This window comes from Schistosoma haematobium, chromosome 1 (genome assembly GCF_000699445.3).
Source record: "Schistosoma haematobium chromosome 1, whole genome shotgun sequence".
NCBI classification, from domain to species: Eukaryota; Metazoa; Platyhelminthes; class Trematoda; order Strigeidida; family Schistosomatidae; genus Schistosoma; species Schistosoma haematobium.
This window is the reverse complement of record NC_067196.1, coordinates 32,593,679-32,620,964: the sequence shown is the minus strand read 5'-3', so window position 1 is coordinate 32,620,964 and position 27,286 is coordinate 32,593,679. Positions and strand designations below refer to the sequence as shown.

At 38.7% G+C, this 27,286-nt stretch overlaps 1 protein-coding gene across 2 annotated transcripts; it reads right to left on the bottom strand.

Annotated features, from left to right (window-relative positions):
* Positions 1-237: 237 nt before the first annotated feature.
* On the bottom strand, positions 238-26,871 carry MS3_00007773 (uncharacterized protein). Of its 2 annotated transcripts, XM_051216106.1 has the most exons (16): positions 26,778-26,871; positions 25,997-26,279; positions 25,884-25,962; positions 25,284-25,849; positions 24,942-25,237; positions 24,819-24,908; positions 21,993-22,522; positions 21,786-21,892; positions 21,635-21,752; positions 20,468-20,934; positions 13,990-14,716; positions 12,867-12,983; positions 9,940-11,139; positions 8,462-8,824; positions 6,503-7,282; positions 238-1,985 (listed from the first exon to the last, which is right to left on the bottom strand). In XM_051216106.1, the coding sequence occupies exons 1-16, from the start codon at positions 26,782-26,784 to the stop codon at positions 1,338-1,340; spliced, it is 6,378 nt and encodes a 2,125-aa protein (XP_051073751.1). In that variant the 5' UTR covers positions 26,785-26,871; the 3' UTR covers positions 238-1,337. The 2 variants fall into 2 exon arrangements, with proteins under 2 accessions (XP_051073751.1, XP_051073752.1); XM_051216107.1 differs by having other exon boundaries at positions 24,819-25,237; positions 25,884-25,965.
* Positions 26,872-27,286: the final 415 nt, after the last annotated feature.

Genomic DNA, 27,286 nt, shown 5'->3' with positions numbered 1-27,286 from the left:
AATGCGTACACAACAATTCTCAATCATCACTGATAGTTGTTCCTTTAATGACAATCAAATTACAATTTCCAGTGTAATATAAAATAATTGCAAAATATATGCATTATTCCCGATAAGTGATTCTAAAGACGTTTTTAATTTTAGCTGTTTAAAAATTGCCGACAAAAACTTGGTACGCAAAACGAAACTGACTAAGTAGCACTTACAATTCCCATCACAAACTTAGTTCGGCAAGAATTCAAATCACATACATGTATATTATCGGCATTTTATTAGATCAAGCAGTTCCTATATATGTGAAGAAATATATCAGCATGAACAAATGAGAGGAAATAAGAACAAGAAGCCGCTGCCTTGACATATGAAATCAAAAGAAACAATGACGAACCAAATTACGGGCGAAGACAGGAAATACGATCAAACAGATGTACAACATTCATTACTTGCACAATAAACAAATAATACCTCATTTATACAACATACACAAGATAAATGTTCATTTAAACGAACGCAAATCAGAGTAAAATTATTAAAATATTCATATGAAAAAGTCAAAGATTTACAAGATTTCAAATTGAAACAAAGTCGTTTAGGCATACTGAAACTGCCTGCAGTAATTTTACATGTAACTTGAAAGTGATGACAAAACGACCGGGATCAATAGTTTTGGAATATTAATATCAATATGAAATGCAAAGGGTTAAAGAAATTAAATATAGTAATGAATATGAGATGACTGATTTATTAAAATGTTGAACAGCAGTTCACGCCAATACATGATTGGCATTTATATGAATATACTTTGATATATAATTAGGAAATAGTTCGTTGTACAGCTAAAAAGTATTAATTGGACTGTTGTCCAATAAAAACTGATTACCGGATATTATGGTACATTTGAAAACCGGCAATCTACTGGAGCACCAAGATAATGAGGTATGTTGATAAAAGAATAGAAGATACACAAGCAAGATACATACATGAATCAACAATTTAAGTGAATTCTCTGTGGAAGGCTTGATAACCATAACATAGTATGTTCGTAGGTTATTTACAAAATTTAAAATGTTACTTAAGATGAAAAATATGACATTGGTTTAGATAAACTTAATGTATCAAAATAAGAATCTGTACAAAAATGCTTAGATAAACTGGGTCTGGGGATAGAGAACTCTGAGATTATTGAACGAGAATAAGATAATATGAAAACCCAGGTCACAAAAAAATCACCATTAACTGAAAATGATTGGATTTAATGTCAGAAAAGATTGTAAGTGATCCGTGTTTATGTATACATTGTAGTATCAAATAGTTGGATAATCTGCTACATATTAAGATCAACATACAGCCCCGTTATTGTTTGTTGATGAGCGATCGTTGTTTGAGTTCATTTTTTGTGAAGCACAACCCACTTTAGTTAGATCTAATTGAGCTTGCAAACTATCTCTGATGCGCAGTAGGGTTTGTTCGACATTGTCGAAATGACCAGTAACGACATCAGGATAAAAGAAAAAGCCTTCATTATTTTTATAATACTTTGAGGGATGTTTAGAGATTGTGCAAAACTTCTTTGTATTTAAGTAAGGCTGACTGGAAACTCGGTGATGCCATGGAGAAGTGTTACGTTTTTCTCGTTCATAAGATCGCGTTTCTTGCCACACACGTATCTCGTTATCGCGTTGTATGAAGTATTCCAAAGACCCAGATAGATGAGTTGGATTATCTTCTGGATTCTTCTCGATATCGTACGACGGAGCAACCGGACTGTTTGAAGACGCTGGATGTCCGGAGAATGAAGGAATAGGAGGAGGGGGTGGGGGCGGTGGAGTCCCTGTGGAAATCACCAAACCATACAGATGTTGAGAATCATCTAAGTTAAATGTCTTCTTATAGTAATGAGCCAGTCTATCAAAATGTACTTGTTTAGTAGAAACTGGTATATTAACTGAAGGCTTGTGATCTACAACTTCGGACAAAATACGATCCTACAAATACAAAAGCATACCATAAATTTTAAAAGATTCAACGTAAGATAACTAGGGTTCAATATGCTGAAAATCCTAAATTATTGTCAAAACAACTAAAGGAACACATAATCACTACAACTACAAAATCAAAGTAATTAATGAGTTTTATATGTGAAAAGTCTATAAATCAGTTAAATATCGTATAAAACAAATGCCCTGGTATGGCCGAGAGCGGGGTGGGTTCGCCCTTCCTCTCGAAATACTCTCACACGGCCACGCGTATACAGCCTCTGCCAGGGAAGTCCTACTCACTGCCTTCTCGTGGCAGGGGTGTTGTTCACGAAAATGAGAGGACGAAAAGCGAATGTCCGGCGCTTTACCCGGATTCCAAACCAATGGTGCACATGGGCTCCAGTATCCTGCGGGAACAAATGGCGTATGAATCAATTTCCGGTCACCGGCTACCATGGGACTGCATCTCCTCACGATGCCCTACTGCCTTGTGGGTTAGACTATTAGGTCAAAGCCTCGGGGTGTGGCCCACTAAGATAACCACCTGCTTCGGTTTGTGCACCCGGGCAGTATCACAGCCCACACACAATTAATGAACTGAACTGTCTATGATCATGGAAACTAATTCTCTTGCTTCGACGAACATTCAAATGATTCAATTTATTATTATTATTATTATTATTATTATTATTATTATTATTATTATTATTATTATTATTATTATTATTATTATTATTATTATTTACTACATCATTATTCACCCTCTTTTATTCCTACTCTGTCTATACTTATTTTTTTTCGACCTATACAGCAGCTCGTCTTTGGTGGAAATTCGACTCTATCTAAACGTTCTCGAGTCACTGTCCGGTTGAATATTGTATGTTACCACCGAATACGAGGACTGAAGCAAGTTTTCTGAAACCACGTGCACCATTCAAACTGGCTGCCTTCAACGTTCGCACATTTATGCAGGTTGGACAACAGATAGGACTGGTTATGTCTTTAGAAAGTCCTAATATTGATGTTTGTTGTCTATCCGAGACCCGTATTCAAGACTCTGGTGAAGTACTACAAATTCGATCTCCATCTGTCGCTCCAAAAAGTTTGTTTTACGTGCGCTTATCCGGGGACCCTGTGGCATCTTCGTCTGGTCTTGCAGGCGTTGGTGTCGCACTAAGCGCTAGAGCTGAGGCAGCACTAGTCGATTGGATCCCCATTAACAGTCGGTTATGTGCTGTTAGATTAGAAAGTTCCATCAAATTGAGAAGAAATTGGCGTGAGAAACGATGTCTTTTCGTCATCTCCGCCTATGCTCCGACAGATTGCAGCCCGGATGCAATCAAGGATGAGTTTTACCACCAGTTATCTGTTCTTCTCCAGAAAGTGCGTTCGACAGATATTGTAGTACTAGCCGGAGACTTGAATGCCCAGGTCGGGCGTCTAGGCACAGAAGAGAGTCGTTTAGGTGGCCGATGGGGACTTGTTGATCGCAGGACATATAACGTGGACCGTCTACTGCAACTGTGCACAGACCACAACCTGTTTCTGGCTAGCACTAACTTTCGGCACAGTCATCGCCGATGTGCCACCTGGCGTCCTCCCTCTGCATCCCAAGCCTGGACTCAGATTGATCACATCGCGATCAGCTACCACTGGCGTGGTTGTGTACAAGACTGCCGCTCCTTTTGGAGTACCTATCTGGACTCTGACCATGCCTTGGTCTGCGCCAATCTTGCCTTACTTTTCAGTGGACAACGAAGTGACCGCCACCAACGGATTGATGTTAGCAAGTTGGTTGCAACTTCTGTTGGAAGTGAGTATCCAAACGAGCTAGCTTCTAGGCTAGCTACCACTCCACCGAAAAGTATAGATGAGCATTGGTTGCAATTGCATGACGCCATGAAAATGGCGGGAACAGTCAGTTGTGGGTTTGCGAAACGTCCCGCTTTTAAGCACTGGGTTTCTTCTGGTTCCTTACAACTCATTGAAGCCCGTCGGTTTACTGCGAATGACCGTGAGTTTGACCATAAACGAAGGATGTTACGTAAGGAAATTGGGCAAAGCTTGCGTAAGGACCGAGAAGCCTGGTGGTCGAAGCGTGCTAATGAGCTGGAAGCAGCAGCTGCATCTGGTAATTACCGGAAGCTCCTCCAACTCATCCCAACCACTGGCAGCAAGAAGTCTGGTGTGAGCGAAATAATCTGTGAGGATGACGGGATGCCAATCACTAACATCCATCGACGTCTTGGACGATGAGCAGAATCCGTCGAAAAGCAGTTCAACTGGCCTGCTGCTCCGGCAACATTGGTCAGACTGTCCTGCCCTCCATGGCCGGTGACGACTGATCCACCAAATGAGGCGGAAGTCCGCAAGGAACTCCAACTCTTGACGCGTTACAAATCACCTGGCCCAGATGACTTACCTCCGGCTCTTTTTAAAGATGGTGGTGACTTTTTGACTAAGGAATTGACGACGTTGTTTACAAAGGTTTGGGAACTAGAGAGTGTGCCAACGTCATGGAATGAGTCGATAGTTGTCCCTATCTTTAAAAAGGGTTCACGTCGTTCCTGTAACAACTATCGGAGGATAAGTCTACTTCCGATTGCGTCCAAGCTATTGGCTTCCGTCATACTTCGTAGGTTGTTCAAAACCCGAGAAACATTGCCTCGCGAGGAGCAGGCTGGGTTTCGTTCTGGTCGAGAATGTATTGATCATATCTTCACCCTCCGCCAAATGTTAGAACACCGTCATACTCGTCAAAGGCCAACAATCTTAGTGTTTCTTGACATTAGGGCTGCCTTCGATTCGTTGAACAGGACTGTTCTCTGGGATTGTCTATTGAAGAAGGGTGTGCCTGAGAAGTTTATTAACATCTTAAAGGCCCTATATACAAACACCTCAGGTAGAGTGAGGGCATACAACCACCTCTCTCCATTGTTCCATTCGAGCAGTGGGGTTAGGTGGGGTTGCCCAATCTCACCATTCCTCTTCAACTTTGCCATCGATGACATTCTGGAAACAGCTCTGATGGATGTAAGTAATGGTGGTGTGGATCTGTTGCCTGGAGAAAGACTCCTCGACCTTGAGTATGCGGATGATATTGTCTTACTGTGCGATAATGCCCAAGCCATGCAATCCGCACTTAATCAGTTGGCAATCAGTGTCCGTAGGTATGGTATGTACCTTGCACCTTCGAAGTGCAAAGTAATTCTACAAGACTGGCAGGATTCTAATCCTGTACTCACCCTGGATGATGAGCAGATAGAAGTAGTCGAGAAGTTCGTGTATTTAGGTAGCTGCGTAAGTGCTGGTGAGGGTGTGAGTGATGATATCAATACACGTATAGTGAAAGCCAGAGCGTCTTATGCCAATCTGGGCCACCTTTGGCGCCTTCGTGATGTTAGTCTAGCTGCAAACGGTCGGATCTACAACGCGTCGGTGAGAGCAGTTTTGCTCTATGCTTGTGAAACCTGGCCTCTCCGAGTTGACGGTGTTAGACGACTCTCTGTGTTCGATCATCGTTGTCTCCGAAGGATTGGTGACATCCAGTGGCAACACCATGTTAGTAATGCAGAGGTTCGGCATCGTGTGTTCGGGCACAGAGACGATAATGCAATCGATGTCACCATCTTGAAACACCGACTTCGGTGGCTTGGACATGTTCTACGAATGTCGTCCCAGAGAATTCCTCGTCGTGCATTATTTGCCGACTCTGGGACTGGTTGGAGAAAGCGGAGAGGTGGTCAGTATATGATATGGTGTCGTGGTATGAAAGAAAGCTGCAAAGGACTGGCTTCTGTCGGTCCTTCACGACTCCCTGGTTGGGGTCCGAGAGATGGTGCAACACAGTGGCTAGAGACGTTATCAGATATGGCTCAGATTAGAAGCCAGTGGCGATCCTGCTGTAACCTTCTTTTACTTTCTTTATAAAAGTGGTTGTAACTTCCTTAACTGAAAGATTTGTTCTGATTGTACCTTTTCGTTTCCCCCATTATGACTATGATTATTACTATACTCCCTTAAACCAATCTCTTTATTATTGTTTTTTTTTTAATATTTTTTTTCACGTTCCTCTTTTTTTTCTTCTTAAATTCTCATTGTTTTGTGTGGCGCATATATATTTGGCGCACTCCTGTACCAATATATATGTGTTCAAATAAATAAATAAATAAATAAATAGTTTTTAAAATTATTTCATAGTAAAAATAAAAGATAAGATTCATCCTTCTGTGTACCAACTAACAAGACCTCATAGTCACTTAATTGTCAATTGAGTTACTCCATTAAATATAAATTAATGCTAAATAGTTAGTCGTTTTAATAAAACTAGATAAAGTAATAACAATATGAAGTTTATCTAGTTGATCTGTGTTTCTAAATCGTATATACCTTAACAGGTTAATACGTATTCAAACTGTTCAAAACGTATTGCATTAATACATGACAGGTCTTTGTCTTCATGCTGCATAACCTACTTTTACTTGAAAACAGGAACCAAATAAACTCAAAAACAGTCAACTCACTTGATCGTACTCCTTAGCATGATCGATGTCATGTAAAAGATTTTCACGATTAATTGGTTTCGAAGAAGCAAACATGTTAGCCTGGAAGCACGAATCAGAAAATTTGCTAGAATTCACATCTGGAGGTGAACTGTTCCTGAAAGGTAGCTTTTCTGAAGCTATACGAGAGTCCGAGAATGTAGATGTTGGTGAGCTGTGAGAAAGCACTTTACCAGGAAATCTTATGAACGGTTCAGGAGAACTACTAAGAGCACCTCTACTAACGGGATTTATAGAATCGACCCCGATATCTTCATCATCGTCATCATCTGGTGGCTCGCTTGGTGTTCGAGGTCCACGTTCACTTACTTTTGCATCAATGAAATCACGTTCGCTATCGAATTCACATCTTTTTGGTGTATTTGTGTAAGGTGATAGGGGTTGATTGTAATCATGAAGAACCTCAGGTTTCATGTTCAATGTTGTAATTTTTTGCAGTAATCCATCAGAACTTTTTACGTCAGAGGATGGCCTTGACTCATTGTGAAGATTTGGGAGCGTTATTAGAAGTCGGTCAGGACTAATCAGAGTTGGTGGGATTATAATTTCTAAATTATCAATATTACCGTTTGATTGATCTAGCGGCTCTTTCGTCTGCTTATGATTTCGTTCCGTAGCGGGTGTGAGGGCTGGCAGACCACGACGTCGACGATATTCAGAGAGGGAAACACGAACTTTACGTATCTCTTGCAATCGCAACTCTTCAGCTTGTTGCTTTACTGTAGCTTTCTTCGGAGGAAGCTACCAAGTAAGAGAAATGCATTAAAAATCTAATCAATTGAACATAAACAAAGTAGAATTCTTAAGATTTTGATTTGATGTTCACCGGTCACAATGAAAAAAATCATTATTCTATGACTGAGATTTGATAAAAATATTCACAACTACTGACCCTTACGAACCGACACGCGATACTTTTTATCTGTAAATTGTTTCCGTAACAAATTTAGCAAGTATGTTACTACTACTGTTTTTTAAGTCATGGAGAACTGTGTTGACGCGACATATCACAGCTACTTACTATATAAAATATATCTACTGTTTTTTGACTAAGATACAGATGAATTTTCAGCACTGGGACAATGGAGTAAATTTTCATCATAAGCTGTTAAAACGTACGCTGTAATGTACGTTAAGTAATAAAAAGAAAAATGTATACATGTTAGGTTTCACATTCTTTAAATCCAGAAACAAATAAATACATGCGCAGACCGACTACTCGTAGACCTTCAAAGTAGAGGTTAATCAAGTATACATTATTTTACTAATGGTTGTGTACATTGGACAAACTGTTAGCACCTGAAAAAACTGAAAGACAGACCTAAGATACAGAATATTAATATAAGTGTATGCCCTGATACGGGCGAGGGTGGGAAGAGTCACCTCTCCCTCTCGAAATGCCCTCACATGGCCACACATATACAGCCATTGCCATGGAATTTCTACACACTGCCTTCTCGTGGCGGGGGTGTAGTTTATGGGATTGAGAGAACGAAAGGCGGATGTCCGGCGCTTTAACCTAGTCGGTCGACACAGAGGGTCCACCTAGGAAAGTTGGGAAATCCTGATTCCAAATAAATGGTGCACATGGGCTCCAGTATCATGAAGGACAAATGGCGTATTAACCAATTATTGGTCACCGACTACCATGGGACTGCATCTCCTGACGTTGGTCCACTGCCTTGTGGACCAGACCTTTAGGTCGAAGGCTCCAGGCGTGGCACCCTAAGGAAACCACCTGATTCGGTCTGGGCACCCGGACAGTATCACAGCCCACACACACATTAAGTGACTTGTGTGGCGCATATGTATTCGGTGTCGCTTTGTACCAATATTTATGTGTTCAAATAAAATTTTAAAAAATAGTTAGTGTAACAATTTTCCTTATTCTACGCAACGAGCTTCAAAAAAGAAACTTACAGGAGCCAGATGAGTTGATAGACCATCGCAAAACTCAGGATCTTCTTGTGACTCTGAAATAACTTTAGATTCTGGATTGCAAACCACCTGTTCATCATTTGGATTGTTCGCTAAACGATCAGACAAAACTGTGACGCTTTCTTTTTTGAGATTATCATCGCTTTCGAAATACGTACAAATAGGTAAGTCTTCAGAGATCCCGGAAAGTCGGGAGATAATCCTCTTTTTCGGATTAACTGGCGTAGCACATGAATTTTGCATGACTAAAGATGAATCTGATTTAGTGGATAGTGAATGATTAATTGAGTGGGAACAGTTTGAAAAATTATTGTTAGATAATTCGACATCTTCCTCCATTAGAGCCTAAAACAGTATAATCAAAACCGTTGAAAATAAATCGAAGACGTGATTCGATAAGGAGGCATTTTCCAAAACAAAACACTTATTCTCTATTAGCTCATGTTTTTTTCCACTAATGAAGCTGTTGCTCAGTGCTTCTGGTATTCAGTTTCCATCAATTAGATGTGTTTGAGATCAGCTCCGTTTACTAAGATTTAAGCGGATAATAGATTATAAGATATTAAACCCCAAATATAGTTTGCAGCCAAATGGGCTTTTCGTATACACGTCGAGTCTCTTCAGTCACTAGGACACTGACTAATATAACACATTATCGCTCAAAATGTTTATAAAACAGGGCTTTTTAGTGCCTTTACCACACAAACCTGTAGTCTGTGTACTACATGTCGACGAAAGACTTCATGCGATTGGTTAATTCATCACGACAGAACAAAACGAAGTTTGAATTAATAAAATCTGATTTAAAACAACATACCATAGACAATAAGTATCCTCAGAATTTCGGTACACATTATTTATGCAGAAGAGGAAGCTAATGATTTGACCACAGGATAATGATGAACTCCGATATTACTGAAAGTGTGGATGATCGACACTCCTAGAATGTTTAAGTGAGAAGCCTAAGGAACAACTGCCTGATTTCAGTCGCACACAATTCCTAACAAACACTTTTCCAGTTCCGTAGTGTGAAATTTACATTTTTAGATGTTAACATCCACAGTGAAAATTCACAAAGCCAATAGGTGTTAATTTTAGCCTTCATATTTTCAAACCTCTTCTTTCATTTGAAAGAAAGCCAAGATGGCATTCAGCAAGGTTAATAATACGAATGTTGAAATGATGACTTGGACAGAATATTACTATTTAAAAAATAGAGAAAACTAACATTAAAGAAAGTCAAAACCGAGATCAAGATCGTTCCAGCTTTTTTTAAACAAACTGAAACTCAATGATGATCACATTACATTTATTCCCTCACCTAAAGCCTAAAAGAATGTTACAACTAAGGATAAAAAAGTTGACTAAATTACTAAGCGTGACTTTATTTTCAAGACATTCGAAATTTAGCAATAACACTTGTACACTGAAAATTCCCTTGAAATTTTAGATTAACATACCCGAGATAACCACCGTTTCTTTGTAGGTCTGGGAGTTTGGTGCAGAAATGGTTGTGTCAAACAAGATGTTGACATATCGTCAACAGATGTATAAACATCTTGTCGAGTGTCGGTTACTGTTTTTCCAGATATTTCATCATGAATTGTTGAGAACAAGGAATGCATATCAAGTGAACGAGTCCTGCTAAATTTAGCCATTGGATCTTTTTCTCGAGTTCTATAAACTATAAAACCACAATCAGCTTCAGAATCGAGAGCTTGTTGATTACTATTGATCTGATTAGATGATTCATTACCACTCGTAAAAACTGTCGTATCACAACCAGAGGCGATACTGAATTTAGACAAACTGGGTGATAAATGCTGAAGACAACTATTTGGGTTACGATCATTTTTTGATGATTCACTTTTAACACCCAAAGCTCCAAAAAGTGTAATTCTTATATTTGATCCATCTTTAATATGATTACCCGATGACATATGACTTTTATCAGACATATTCTCCATGTCTGATGAGGTGAGTTGTGATACTTCCTGACGATCATTTAATTCAGCGATACGTCGAAGTTGCATTTGAAGCCAACGGTCTTCGCGTGAACCACCTTGATCCACGGATGATAGGCTATCAGATAACATAGCTGCTTGGGAACGCCGCCGTCTCTGTTTGTGACTGACAGAACAGCGTTTTTGGTACTTAAACTTGGACCCAGTGAATTGTTTTAACTGCTTTCTTTGAAAACATGTATCGCTTTCTTCTGAAATATCTTGATTACAAGCCTTGGATGGAGATATACTTCTATTTTGTTTGATATTTTGTGATAAACCAGAACAATGATTTGATTCACAATCAAACAGCTCAGGCTTTTCAAAAATGTCTGTAGGTTCTACATGATCAGAGTGGGTCTCATCGGTGATAACATTTTTAATATCTTTATCACATTCTAATGCTTTTGAGTTAATATCAGAACTTCCTCCAGTCTCCATTGCACCATCTGTTGACTTAACATCGTTATTGTCTGATACTGAGTCAGGTTCAGGAGATTTTTCAGGGGGAGAAAACTGGTTTGAGTCATTTCTAGTGCAATCAGTGTTTTGACTATTTTTTAAACTGATCGAAGACACGCGTTGCTTTAATCGTTTTTTTTCCATACGCTCTATGCGACGTAATACTTCAGCCATCCATACATCTTCCTTTGATTTCTAAATAATAAGATACATGATTTTATACTTTTAGACAGCAACTTTAACAAATGAATATATATGATGAATCTGAAAACATCAACAGTTATAAAAATAGTATAAGTAATAACATCTGATACAATCTGAAAACCGAATCATAATGATTGTGCAATAAATTCCCGTTTTGGTAATAACTATTCCATTTTACGGATACCAAAAAAAGTCAATTAGTATACTTAATTTATCATTCAGAAAGTAATTTCAATTGTTTGCCTGTTGTAATATTCTTATGAAAGTACACGAAATCTCATAAAGATTCCTTTTCAAAATTGTCGAACGCGTTGACAACTTCACTTATTTTGGAAGTGTGATCATCCCTAATGAGTTGGTGTCTGACGAAATCTCTTCACGGATTCAGAAAGCTCGTTTGGTTTTTGCCAACTTACGTCACCTATGGCGAAGGGGAGATACTCATCTAGCAATTAAGAGACGAGTATACTGCGCGGTAGTTCACTCTTTTCAACTTTACAGATGCGAAACGTGACCATTAAGAGTAGAAGATACTAGTAAGCTACTAGTATTTGACCACAGATGCCTTAGAAATGTTGCTCGCATCTGCTGGGATCACCGGGTAAGTAAAAGTGATGTTAGACACAGGGAATCAGGGAATGATGGTAAATCAGTTGATTAGGTTGTGAATCTTCATCGACTGAGATAGTTGGACCGTGTTACGTATGCCTGAACACTGATTACCACGACGTGCAATGCTAACCGGTGTTGGGGATGGTTGGAAGAAAGTTAGTGGCAGCCAATATAAAACGTGGCATCAGTCCTTGAAGTCACTAACTTCTGCTCTGAGGTATGTTGGTAGATGCAGACGACTTGTTTGGGGTCCGCGTGATTATGGTTGACAATGGTTGGAGACTCTGGGTGTTATGGCACAGAGTCGATCACAGTGGCGTCGGTGTATACACTTTGATTTTAAACTGTGAGATCAAAGTTAATTGATTCCTTTCTTTCTATAAACTAATTCTTTCTTCCTGTATCATATCCTTTTATGAAATTTTCTTTTACTATTAATGAAGTAACTGCTCCTATGAATTTGGTGTTTTTCTTGTTGTGCTGATGAGGTATGGAAATCTCGAATGATGCATATACGTGCCTGGTCCTACATTGTAGCTGACTGACTGACAAGAACAGATATTTTGAAGGTGATAACGTGTATACAAAGCACTAAACTGAACTGAATAGCATTCTGTTTACCTTCGTTTAGAAAGCGAAGACTCTAATCTAATGAGTACAAGCTTTATATGAAATGTAATCATATATTAACTAAAATTATCATTAGAATACAACTGGTATCTATTTTACACGCTATCCCGTAGTAAGGTTCTAAGGTCAATAGATCAAGAGAGTCCATTATGGTATTCAATAACCTCTGATATTTACACTCAAAATATGAATTATTACTTTTCATACAGGAGCTTGCGTAGAATCGTGTACAGACCAATAAGCATCAGTGTGAAGTGACAGGTTTAGTGAGTAAATATAAACTTCCGACTAGATTCAGGATTGTTGAGAACAACCTTTGAGAATCTCGTGTTTCTATAAGTCAAGTTAGAGAATACATATGTCATGACCAGGCTATATTGTAGTATAGTAGAGACAGTTAAGTTAGCTACAATGAAGATGATGATTTAATTTTCGATGACGAAATAAACAGAAAAAGTTGAACCACAACGACTAACCTTGTCTTCTTTTTCTTCAAGTGAAGTACTTCTTTTGCGTGATTTAGAAACATGACCATCGAAGGTGCTCATCTGTGAACGCCGTTTTCCACGGTCAACAAGTGATGATGAATCAGCCTGAGGCAAAAGATAAAGTTTTAACTAATTGACATCCCACAATAAATTAATTAATAAGGGTACTTGGAGACGAAGTGCTTGGTGAAACGTCAAGGATACCACTCCCTGGAGAATTCAACACTGGTTATTGGAAAATGAGTACATTAACTAGACTCTTTTTCTTCAGTTACGTGAAATTCATATAGTTACGATATATAATCATCAACCAACATTTTTTACTACGAAAAATCAGTGATTGTGGACGTTAAGTAAAGATGAGGTGAATATAAAAGTGAAATACTCTCTAGGTTATAGTACCTTATCACGAAAGATATATGTGGTGCCACTGAAATAACTGAAAACTAAATGAGTATATCAGAACCTGGATCATATGTTGACTTCAATTTCAACCCTACGAGGGCAGATAAAGAAGTTTTATGAAAACAATTCTACTATGAAACGATAGACACCTTCCCCAAATATACGAAATAAGATTAATTAGTTTCTGGGTTCCATAAAACGAAATGGTTAACATGTGTTACCAATATTTAACCACCGCAGCCTGACGACTGTATGAGTGAATTTTGGTTACGCTGATAAATAATGTTTGGATTCCAATTTGATGTTTAGTATGCGTGGTCCGGTCTGATGTACTGTCTGCGTTTGTTAGACCTTTTAATAAGTGTCCCCACCTCTTGGATTATATTACAGTTAATGACCGATTATGGTCAGTTTTATAAAATAATCCCGTTTACACAGAAATTAATTGCATTTCGTATTTACAATAATGAGAATAATGTTCAAAACCAAAAGGATGTGATGACTATCCCGATTTTCAGTCTAAAAACTGTCTGTTTACGAAGACGGTATCCAGATTTTATGAACCTTGATTACAAGCGATATTTAATAAACTCGACATCATGTTAAAGTTCTGTGCATATAATAACAGCAATAAACCTGGGTGAATAGTAATAATCAACTAAAAAAGGAATAATTTTTAAAAATGTTGTTTAGGAAAAGCACTTACAGATTTGCGCTTAAAAATATGACTTTCGTGTATTTCAGCTTTTACATGGTCCAGATCAGGTGATCTAGGAGAATTATTTGAGGTATAAGACTCTTTTGTTTCTTTAGAATTAAGACGGTCCTGACGGGAGTTAGACTGTATATATTTTCGACATACTGATCTATCTGTTAACTTTTCTGGTTGTACTTCATATTCCGGTTCAGTGTCAGCATCTAAATCCTCTCCCAATAACTCATTATTCGACTTACAGCTGATATCCGTGTTATCAGTGACTTCTCCTTGATTTTCTATGTTGGATGACTTTTGTGGAGAGTCACTTGCTTTAACAGGAACCGATCGTAATCTATCTAAACATTCTATTTCGCAAGAGAAACCACTTCTACTAGGAAAGTTATGCGAATCTCTTTTCTTATCTACATTTACAATACTATCACTAGGTGATGACACTGGATGTTGACCACTGTGAGAACAGGAATTACGTTGTGAACGACGTTTTCTGGCAGTTGACAAGGATTTAGAATGGGACTTCCTAAGGTACACCATTCTGGAAGACAGTCGCTCTGTTTCACGTTTGCTACGCACTCCAAGAGAACTAGAACTTCTTAATCGCCCCCGTCCACGACCTCTCCGATGAACAGCTTTACGAACTCCACATGAAATGCCTGATTTATTTAAGTAACCACGAGTAGTTCGGTTAGGTCCTGCTTGATGTGATCCTGAAGTTCGCCTACAAAAAAAGTTAGAAAAGGCTGGACACCAGTTTTGAACAAAAATAAACATCGGCAAGAAACCACATAATAATATGTCATAAGCTTGGAACCACGTGGTTGCGTAAAATACTACTTTGAAGACGCTTTAAAAGGACAAATACACAACAGCCGTAAATCGTTACAACGATGAATATATGTAATACATAACACCCATGAAGAATGAATAATAAACGAAATAAATTAAATATAAAAAAATCTAACATTCTAAAACTTTACATGGTTGTAAAGTAGTGTCAGAATTTTAATCTAATTGTTTTACCAAACATACTAATTTAAACTGGTCCTTGTTTTAATTTATGCAAATTATGTCGAGAGCTTGCAGAAACATTGTGACCATAGGAATGGAGACAATCCAATTTGTAAACGAGTGATTGATATTTTTTTAATTTTCGTGTAAGACATTTTTTGGGAACATTGGCTAAACTCTACATCTACTACACTAAATTTAGGTGCAATAACTTTGTATTCTACTCACTCGTGAAATGTTTATGAAAGTAATACATCAGATGAGGTTATACTAAACAGGTGCCCTTTGACAATTATGGAAATGAACTTGAGAAATTTTTATTCGCTTATAATGAATTAAAAAACAGGTAGAATGAATAAATAATTTGTAGTGAAATGCGAAATTAGTTTTCCGGAATTTATGACAGGATCGAAAGGTTTTTTTCAGTAAACTTCAGACCGGAAGACTAGAACTTATATTTTTGCCGTCGAAAAGTCTTTAGTCAAGAACCACAATTTACACAGACGAACAAGATGTTTGCGAATGAATTTGGAAACTCAGATATAACCACTTTGTAGTTGTACACTTCATTAGACAAATGATTCTAAGTGGTTGCTGAACACATAAAAGGTGGGATAGGATTTGATACCGCAACACTAGGTTGAATATATAGGCTATTTAGCCATACAGTAATTCTCAATCAGTCATAAGTGATGTAGAACCTGACACATGTATCGATTGAAGCTACCACACTACATCACTATAGAGAGATAAAATAATCAAAATAAATACTAAAGTGGTAGTAATAACGATAACAAGAAAAACTAGGCATCGAGAACATGATTCAAGAAGAATGAATGAATTCGTAGGATGAATCCTATGATATAGCTTCACAACTCAGGATCCAGGGAAAGACAGAGTAAATGAATCTGCACCATTAAGACCACTTCTGGGACATGTCACCCAACGTCTTGAACTATCAATCACAATAATCACATGCATTCCAACCAAATAGTATGTACCTATCCACATCGCTGAATTCGACAGTTATGGACTTCATAGACTGATGCTACGTTTTGATTTGGAGGCCCCAAGCTCTCTTCTAACTCGCTTTTTCAGCCAACATAAGTCCCAGAGGTGGGTGGGTGTGAACAAGAAATGTTTTAACCAACTAAATCGATGAAGATCCATAATCTTGTCAACCGCTCTAGCATTATCACCTATGACCCTAAGTCTAATATAAACATTATTTACCCAGTGATTCCAGAACATACAGGGAATGTTCCGAAAGCACTTATGACCAAACATTAGTGACCTAGACATGTTTTCTACTTGTAACGACCAGGTATTACGGACAAAAAGTAAAACAGAGTAAAATGTTGGGTATTGTTCTACCCTTCGTTGATGGACGAATATCTTACCTACGCAACACGCGACCCAAACTTTCAAAAGCCAAGGACTTCTGAATCTGTAATATATAATAACAGACCCCACATCTGGCCTTTAGCTCCACTTGGAGTCCCTCTGGGGGCTACTGCCGGTCCCAAACCCGGATAAAGGAGGAGGGTTGGGCGTGGGGTTAGCGACCCCATCCCGTAGAAAACTAACTCGCTAAAAAACGCTAACTAGAAAAAATTATTCAAACTTTTTAAACTCTGCCTTGGGAGTCAGAAGGTCTTCATTAAGAAGATCTATGACGCCTCATGATGAAAGCCGATTTCCTTCGGAAGTCAAGAGGTCGATGCCCCTTCTGACAACCAGAGCAACCATTTATTTAGGTACATGGAATACTCGTATAATGTGGGAGAGTCTTCCAAATTGCTGCGGAAATGAGGAGATACAAGCTGGAGGTGCTTGGGTTCAGTGAAACACATTGGACGCAAGCCGGACAACAACGACTAGCTTCAGGGGAGCTTCTGCTATACTCCGCCCATGATGAAGAAAATGCTCCACATACACAAGGAGTTGCATTGATGCTGTCCAAATAGGCATAAAATGCACTTACAAGATGGGAATCTCATGGACCAAGGATCATCAAAGCCTCCTTCAAAACAAACAAAGCATTACAATGAACGTCATTCAATGCTGTGCGCCTACCAACGATTACAATGAAGACGCTAAAGATCAATTCTACAATAGGCTGCAGTCAATAGTCGAGAAGTGCCCAACAAAGGACCTGACCATTCTGATGGGAGATTTCAATGCCAAGGTTGGAGTGGACAACACTGGATATGAAGACGTCATGGGACGACACGGACTGGGAGAAAGAAACGAAAATGGTGAGAGATTTGCAAACCTATGTGCCTTCAATAAGCTGGTCATAGGCGGCACCATATTCCCACATAAACGCATACACAAAACCACATGGACTTCACCGGATCACACTACACAAAACCAAATCGACCATATTTGCATCAACAAAACGTTCAGGAGGACTATAGAGGACGTGAGAACCAAGAGAGGAGCTGATATAGCATCAGATCATCACTTACTGGTCGCCAAGATGAAATTGAAACTCAAGAAGCACTGGACAACGGGGCAGACAATATCACAAAAGTTCAATACGGTCTTTCTTCAGGAAACTAACACACTCAAGAAATTCAAGATAGTCCTCAGCAACAAGTTCCAGGCCTTTCATGATCTACTCAATGGAGAAGGAACTACTGTGGAGAGCAACTGAAAGGGGATCAAAGAGGCAATCACTTCAACATGTCATGAGGTCCTGAGTCACAAGAAGCACCATCACAAGGAATGGATCACTGTTGATACACTGGATAAGATTCAAGAAAGGAGGAAGAAGAAGGCAGCAATCAATACCAGTCGAACAAGAGCAGAAAAAAAACAAGGCACAAGCTGAATACACAGAAGTGAACAAACAAGTGAAGAGGAGCATCAGAACTGACAAACGTTAATATGTGGAAGACTTAGCAACGACGGCGGAAAATGCTGCAAGAGAGGGGAACATGAGAGAACTGTATGACACGACAAAGAAACTTTCTGGAAATCACCGTAAACCAGAACGACCAGTGAAAAGCAAAGAAGACAAGGTAATCACCAACATTGAAGAACAACGAAGGTTGATAGAACACTTCAAAGAACTCTTAAATCAACCAGCCCAACTGAACCCGCCCAATATCGAAGCAGCACCCACGGACCTCCCAAACAATGTTGGCTCACCAACAATTGAAGAAATCAGCATGGTCATCAGACAAATCAAGAGTGGCAAAGCACCAGGACCAGACAAAATTCCAGCGGAGGCACTGAAAGCAGACGTACCGGCAACTGCAAGGATACTCCACATTCTCTTCAATAAGATTTGGGATGAGGAACAAGTACCAACAGACTGGGAAGAAGGACTTCTGATCAAAATACCGAAGAAAGGCGATCTCAGCAAGTGTGATAACTACAGGGGCATCACTCTTCTCTCAATACCGGGAAAAGTCTTCAACAGGGTATTGTTAAACAGGATGAAGGACTCCGTAGACGCCCAACTTCGTGACCAGCAGGTAGGATTCCGTAAAAATAGATCGTGTACAGACCAAATCGCAACTCTACGGATCATTGTGGAACAATCAATTGAATGGAATTCATCACCCTACATCAACTTCATTGACTACGAAAAGGCATTTGATAGCGTGGACAGAACAACACTATGGAAGCTTCTTCGATACTACGGCGTGCCTCAGAAGATAGTCAATATCATACGGAATTCCTATGATGGATTAAACTGCAAAATCGTGCATGGAGGACAGCTGACAAAGTCGTTCGAGGTGAAGACCGGTGTCAGGCAATGTTGCTTACTCTCACCCTTTCTCTTTCTCCTGGTGACCGACTAGATCATGAAGACGTCAACGTCTGAAGGGAAGCACGGCATACAATGGACATCTTGGATGCAGCTGGACGATCTAGACTTCGCAGATGATCTGGTCCTTCTATCCCAAACGCAACAACAAATGCAGAAGACGAACAGTGTAGCAGCAGCCTCAGCAGCAGTAGGTCTCAATATACACAAAGGGAAAAGCAGGACTCTCCGATACAACACAACATGCACCAATCCAATCACAATTGACGGAGAAGATTTGGAAGATGTAAAAACCTTTACATATTTGGGCAGCATCATTGATGAACAAGGTGGATCTGATGCAGATGTGAGGGCGCGGATCGGCAAAGCAAGAGCAGCATATTTACAACTGAGGAACATCTGGAACTCGAAGCAACTGTCAACCAACACCAAGGTCAGGATTTTCAATACAAATGTCAAAACAGTTCTACTGTATGGGGAGGAAACCTGGAGAACTACGAAAGTCATCATCCAGAAGATACAGGTGTTTATTAACAGTTGTCTACGCAAAATACTTCGGATCCGTTGGCCGGACACTATTAGCAACAACGTACTGTGGGAGAGAACAAACCAGATCCCAGTGGAGGAAGAAATCAGGAAGAAGCGCTGGAAGTGGATAGGACACACATTGAGGAAAGCACCCAACTGCGTCACAAGACAAGCCCTCACATGGAATCCTCAAGGTCAAAGGAAAAGAGGAAGACCAAAGAACACATTACGCCGGGAAATGGAAATAGACATGAGAAAAATGAACAAGAATTGGATGGGACTAGAAAAGAAGGCCCAGTACAGAGTGAGTTGGAGAATGCTGGTCGGCGGCCTATACTCCATTAGGAGTAACAGGCGTAAGTAAGTAAGTAACATCCGGCCTTTAAACACACTAAGAGTACCCAGATAATTCACTCCGCATTCTTATTACTCAAAATCACTAACTATAAATTTTGGTACTTTTAGATAAAGGATATACCTTTTATATATTATCTATAAATAATTATGTGTAGAAATAAGCACAAACTTGCTCCGTATTTCTTTTGGGACTTTTGAAACTTAATATTAGCATGTCAGTTAGTCTGAAACATTTAAAATTATGAACAATTTTAACCTCTAGAAACAACTCAACATTAACTTTAAAGTATGAACAAATACGAGGTAATTTACTGAAAATGAAACCATTGTTGGGAAGATTCAGAAAACTCAAAAAAGAGCCAAGAAAGGCTCTGAAAACACTGAGAAGCATCTTATTCAATCAGCGTTCACTAGAAGTTTTGCCAGAAACATTTAGAAAGTGAAAAGTCACATGTCTAGTTTCTGATTGGGTGATTACTTATGCCGCCGCTATGTTTAGTAGCATTCCAGAACTTTTCGGAAACCCAGACATCTAAAATACTATAAAAACCCTAGATTTTCTGTACATAAACGAACCTTTGGAGTAAAGCGTTTTCTTATATATTTCGCGCCTTTTCTCTCGTGTTCAAGTCACTGTGTATATCTAGCCTGGGAGTTACTAGAAGAGCTTAGGAACCAAATCTAGAGTTCAATTAGCAAGGCTTATCACATGTAGACTGAAGAAATTTAACTCCTTGTCACGAAAACAAAGGACATGAAAGTCACGATGAACTTAAAGGTATAAAATATTCTTACTCATTCGAAATAGGACTTGGAAGGTAACGGCCTGTTCGACTAATGGAGAAGTTCCTCACAGTGGTATTTATGGGAGATTTAGGATACAAAACTGACTGTTCATCGGAAGGATCCTTGTCATCGTAATGGGACTGGGAGTTTTGCAACAGACTAAAACCTCGAGAATGACCGTTGACCCCATATGAGCGGGGTGAATGTGGTAATTTGCGAGTGCACACCAACGAATGGCGAGTCGAACTTCGCAAAGGGTTGCTCAACTGATTCATTCTTTGGAACCAACGGGTAATCGGACAGCCTTTAAGAATACATGAACACTTAACAAGATATCGACAGGCTGTATAGTCAAAATCAAAAGGTAGAGTTATCTCGGATGACTTTGGAATAACCCGTGATGCAACAACGACGAGACGAAGATGAGGGACGGGTTCATTATGTTGATCATTTGAAAAGGAAATGCAGTGGCGGACCTAAAAGGAAAATAAAAAATCCGTTTTAAAGTCATTTGGGGACGAGTGATAGCATACGAAAAATGGACAGCTATTATTCGTACTATGTAGGAATTTGAAATACCTGAAATAGCAGTAGTATAGGAAGTATAAGTCAGTCATGGACAACGTGAGAACTGATACGAATCCGTACTTTTCTAAGTTGCCAATACTTACGTCAACACAGGGAAGGATAATATTACCAAAATGAAAATATGAGGGATAACTAAAATAAAATAGAAAACCAAAAGTGAGGAGTAACGAGTATGACTATACCAAGGATCTAGGTCAGAAAGTTTTTATCCACTAATGAGCCAAGGGTAAGCTGATGATGTCTTTATGGATTGATTTCATGACCTAACCATTTTACTAGTGAGTAGTAAACGTTCTTGGAATACTGTTGTTCTTTCCTTAGTGGTTCGTGGAAACTATCAATTGGATCTTTAGAATGAATCAGTCACTAAATTGGAGTGTGTAGGCTCGTTCTTAAATAGCGTCGAACTTTTGTTACATAACCTTGACTTTTTAGATATCCTGTGCGGAAATGACTAATTTTCGATGTTTTTATGAAAAGGAGTCTTATTAGTTTCTTTAGGACATAAATTATGGACTCTATAACTGGATAATTAGAATTTTAATCAGAACTAGAGTAAAGCTCAACTTTATCAATAAAACAAATTACCTCAGAGTTAGGCGTACATGACCGACGGATAAAGCGCGCTTCATTGCCATACTTGCGAGCATCAACACAGAGAGGTAACTTCGGCAAGGATTTGTAAAACAGTACAAACGGATTGTAACTAAAAGAAAATAACTAAAAAACAGTTACTTACTGTTTACGATAGTCGTACATATCGTTGTATTCACTGAGTAACAAACAATTACCACGGTACTCAATAATCGGCGTACGAGGACAAATGTCTTCATTTGCTATTAGGCCCTGAAAAATGGATTTGAATTTGAACTCAGGTATTAGAAATACTGAAAGATTCATCTTAATTGACAAATTTTAGGTAACAGATTTACACGAAATATCTCACCCTGCGGTTAAAGTCGAAACTAACAACCTGATAACGGAACAAACGCTCGAGATTAGAGGGAATTTCTTCGTTAAAAATGCCATCTATTTCGCCACAATCTGCTCCCATGCCAGTAAACAGAGGAAACAATAAACTGAGTTTTTTACAAACACGACTTGAAAGATGTAGAGTTTGGGCTTCTTCATAAATATCTGATGGAGAAGATAGTACAGAGTCAGGTGCTGGACAAGGAGGGGTGGTATGGCACACTTCATTCATCTGGGTAAATGTATTTTGTACCTTATTATTTGGGCAATCTGTAATTAAACGATGTACAATGCTGCTATGACGAATTTGCACTTTATCGGACACAGGGATTGGATTACTTCCTTGTGTTTGACATACGTTTAATGAACCCTCCACGAAGCAGCTCTTTAAATCAGTGTTATAAGATGTCCGCATGTTTGACAAGTCATCATAGTCATCCAACACCGGAGGTGAGCTTGAAAAGCCCTCAATGCCTGCGTTTGCAGAGGATGATCCACCAGTGACTACAAGAAAAAAAATCCGAAAAACCATATGATAGAGAAAACAAGTTTCGATAATAAGCATTGAAAACAGTAACTTCATGCAAAATTACAAATACATATTATGGTGCTATGTCAACCACTTCATTGAAAAATTTGAAAAATTATGAGGCTGGGAATGGAGATAATATCTGAAGCTGATGTGTGAACGAAGACTCAGATATTGGTTGTCACCATTCAACTAAATAACACTGCAAGATCCAACCTCCACAGAAAATTTGAATATAGTCTATGGTGAGTAGTGAACCAACATTCGTAGGATGTGGCACAATTACAACATAATTTTAAGAACATATGGGTAGAAAATAAGGTCCATCAATCAGTTATAATCAACACAGTCACAAATGTCCTCCAGCCCAAACGTCATTACCAAATCGGCACAGGAAGATAAAAAATAAGAAGGCAAATAGCCAAAATATAAAAATAGTTGTATCAATGATAGTTAAAAAGAGTAAATACTGGGGAACTCTTCAAAAGTATAAATCTCAAGAATAAAGTCTGAAATAATAGATAAGCTCAGGATTTGGAGGAAGAGAAAACGAAATGGCTAAAGGCATTTTTAGAGATATTTTACCTATAAAAAGCTAATTCAGTAACTAAGACAAGTTTTCGTTCACATTGTTGAGTTTTGAGAACACATGTTTACTTCCATGTTGCATACCAATAGCTTGCAACTTTCAACCGCAAATCCATCTTTCATTCTCGAATCATGTTTCATTTGACGAATTTTCCATGCTACCACTGACACTACTCCCATAGCATTACCTCTGATAACTTTTCAGTGTTGATGTGATGTGGTAACCCTAACCGATGCACATATACCAGGTTTCATGTTGCTTACAATTGGTTGACTGAAAGATGAATTATCTTACTATATTCCAAGGTTTATAACATCTTAGTTTCTTTTAAAAGCAACGAAATTCTCTAAAAGATAAACTTGTGGTGGGAAACAGATTGCTTTTAATCATAGTAGAAGCAAAATTTTTATTCTGACAAATGCACTTTTTATCAAGCACATTGAATTTTACTATATAAAGGTCTCACGGTTTCTTGTATACAAGTTATGTTTCCAGGCAAATGATGACCAACGCTTCTTAAGTCGCAATGGTAGCTCCACATAGCTATCTAGGAGATACATTACTTTTGGTACTGCTGGGTTCTTTGAGCTTGTTAGTCTAATTGCGGATTCTTCGTTGACGTCTTGGACATTACCAGGGTTTACGTAGAAGTATGACAGAAGCAAACACCGACGATGTGCAGAACGGTAATGAGAGCTCTGTAATTAAACCAACTCAGAGTACCCAAAAACATCCAAGCTGAGAACCTCCTACATTACAAGATATGCTAATCAATTTTATCACCACTCAATAAAAGTGATAAGTTGTACAAATTATTCGATAACAGGTGTCCGTTTTGTATTTAGGATTAGTTCATAAACAAGTTTTGCTTTCAGAAATGAAAACGCGAGGTTTACCACCTATTTAAGTTACTACACTGTTTAGCAACACAGAAAAACCAATAAAGATGAAAATTCACAATAAACTAAAAAGCGGTACATGCACTGTCAAGGGAAAAAATAAATATGTAGTGTTCAAAAGGTCATCAGAGGAATTTTGGATAATTCGATTAGATTACGAACCTTAGCCAACCCATTCTAGGCTTTTCCAGTGACTGATAAACTCAATATTATTAACCCATTTACCAAGTACAGATCCACGTGGTTAGCCTCGAGTCACACTCTAAGTGTGAGGGTTATTTGTATTACTTGGTTTCCAAACTGAAGTAGTTGAATTTCGAACCTGAGACCTAGTGACCGAAAGTCAAACACCTAACTTATGACTCAGCATCCCACTACCCGACTGCTCCACGGAGGCGAGCTTTATACCTAGCGACTCAGTCGTTTGCCTTTTTACTGCAATATCATATGAACAACAAAGCGCTCCTACTTTTAAAGATCTCGTGACAATCCAAAGTTTCTCGACAGCAGTCTTCAAAAGTATTTTCGTGAAGTTGGGACTCAAATCTAATACAAAGGTATTTATTCAAGGAGCTCATGGAGCAGCAAAGGAGGACAGATGTATCCATGAAATTTCATCATTCTGCTAACCAAAAGAACACTAAGGGATATTACGCCTTGTAAATTGATTGCACGGTTGAATTTTGGAAAATACTGAGAATTAGACATTAGAATCATATGAACGCCTACTTTACTGACATTATCGTTAAACTAATAAACAGTACAAATAGAGTATATTCTTACGTGTTAACAGATCTTGTTTTCTTTTAGAGCTTCTTACAGATCGTCCACATGGACCATAGTTTGGAGGGCGGGCTACAGCAGAGCCATTTTCTGAAATCACACTAGAAACTAGACTGAACTCACCACACTGAACACCAGACATCCCTTGGCTTGCTGGGATGCAAACGTGAACTTGTCGATGAGTCACACCTCCGAGCGTATTTGTTAAGAAAACACGTCCTGAAGATGTATTTGTTCCTATAGGAGCACGAGAAATCCGGATGTTAGGAGTTGTGGTTGATCCAACACTGTTAAATGCAGTCAAATGAGGTCGCTGAGTAGCAACAGCTTTTGACTGTGTCTGGCATATTTCGCAAACATATGGTGTTGACAAGTGGTTTTTACCAGCAGATGAAATACATTCACTGTGATGCCAAATTCTGAAAAAGTGGTTAGATTTTAATATTTATGCTGAAAATATTTTACCTGCACTGATTACACTGAACGAGGTAACCATCCAAATTCGTGTTTCCACAAACGCAACGAACAGAATCCATACTATCAGTAGAAACTTGACGTGAAGCAGTTGTAGAAATTTGAAGACCAGGCAAACCAGTCCGTAAGATAACATGTGGTGTGAGGGATGAACTAACTCGATGAATCTGTAGGGGAGGATTTACATTCCCACCGGTAGTTGAGATCAAGATTGTTCGACTAGGCAAGGAAGAAACGTGACTTGTCGTTGTGACCAGGGATTGTCCGTTACTGGGAGAATTTAATTCTGAGTTGCACACGACAGAACGTTTAGTTGATGAGCACGACGCGTTTAGTTCAACCAAACCCATAGACTTAGTTGTTGAGACCGTGGAACTTTCTTCAAGAATCCAGTTGGTTCGCAGTGTAGACTGGAGTGTCCTGGACGTCTTTTCTCCTGAATCCTGTGGATTCTCATCCTTTGCTAATGCTAACTTTGCTAAAAGAGACAAACGATCATCAGGTTCAACAGATCTATTATGATCTGGATTTGGTTCGTAGGATGCATAATTGTGATCCTGAAACGAAGTTAGGTGAACAGCAGAAACTCACGTTATAAGGAAGTCCCCAACAGCCTTCCGACTCACCGTAAGTTACAGCATGAAAAGGATATTCGTCAGGGTCAGATTCACTACTAAAACTCGATATGAAGAAATAAACCTTACTCTTGATATGAGAAACAAACTCGTTTGTTCAATCTCTGCGTGTCGCACACAGATATTTCAGAACCGTCGTGACCTATTGTCACTGTTTGACCGATATCGGGGGCTTTGCTCGAGTAGTCGGTGGTTTCTACTGGAGAGTCTGGAGTATCTTCAATTATTGCATCCGACTCGGAAGAATCATTGAGCGAGCTACTCGGTCGACTTATAGAAAAATAGTTTAAGCTGTTGACTTGACGATGAGGATGGATAAGAGCATCCATCAGATTTACATGTGACACTAAACCTGAAACAATAGAAATTTTTCGCATACATAATGATGCAGCAGATCATGTTTGTATACACAAGTTACATTAGTACTAATAAACAACCATGATATTTTGAATAAATCCCCTTGGGTTATCAAGGATTACCATTATCTCAACGTAGGAAATACAGGTCAGACGACCGAAACTAATACAAATAGAAACATGTGTTGTTTTAACTAGAAAATATATCACAACTAAATGGAGCAATCCAAACAAGATTTACATTCATCGCAGTGATCATAATAGAATACTGATTAACCTAACGCTAAAAGACAACAAATCTAATTCAAGACTTCTTATGCATTTTGGATTCATCAAGAAAGTTATCTGTACTTATCATAACTAATCAACTTCAATAAAATAACAACGAACGCTTATATCTTCATTACATCACAAAGTAATCAAATCAGGCTACTTAGCTTGTAAAAACAAAAATAATTACAATGGATTCATTTATAGAGAGAAGAATGACTCACCTATCATTCCTTATCATCCAAAGCCATCCATAACGCCATCCCAAACAAAGGGACCCATACGATCAATTCTGTTGCCAAGTCTGCTTTGGCAACGATTCAAACAACGTATATAAAGTTTTGAATGTTTCAAATTGCAATACAGCAGGTCTGTGAGGATTTCAGCTTGAAGATATGATGAACGAAACAGCCACACTTCTAATTGATGGTTAAGATGTATGCGATACTTGCCTCATGGAAAAACAATGAAACTTTTATGATATGGTGTGGCCAGTAAAACTAATGAGGTCACCATTAATGTCAAAGACTTACAGGACTATTTATTTTGTGTAGCATTTTTTAAACCGAAAGGCATGAGCAACGATTAATAGGGTCCGAAAGGAGAGATGACAACAGTTTCAGAAATGTCATTTACAGTCATAGGTATTGGATTATGCTCTTGAACCAAATCAATTTTCGAGAAAACATTTGTGTCTTTCAAGGTTGTTGTCAGATCGTGGATGTGTGGCAGG

Bases quoted from the DNA above. Each gene is read 5' to 3' on its own strand.
- MS3_00007773 (XM_051216107.1), bottom strand. The intron at 11,140-12,866 runs GTTAGTCGTTGT...CTTATTATTTAG, and splicing joins TTGAAGAAAAAGAAGACAAG to AAATCAAAGGAAGATGTATG. The intron at 8,825-9,939 runs GTATGTTAATCT...ATACTGTTTTAG, and splicing joins AGAAACGGTGGTTATCTCGG to GCTCTAATGGAGGAAGATGT.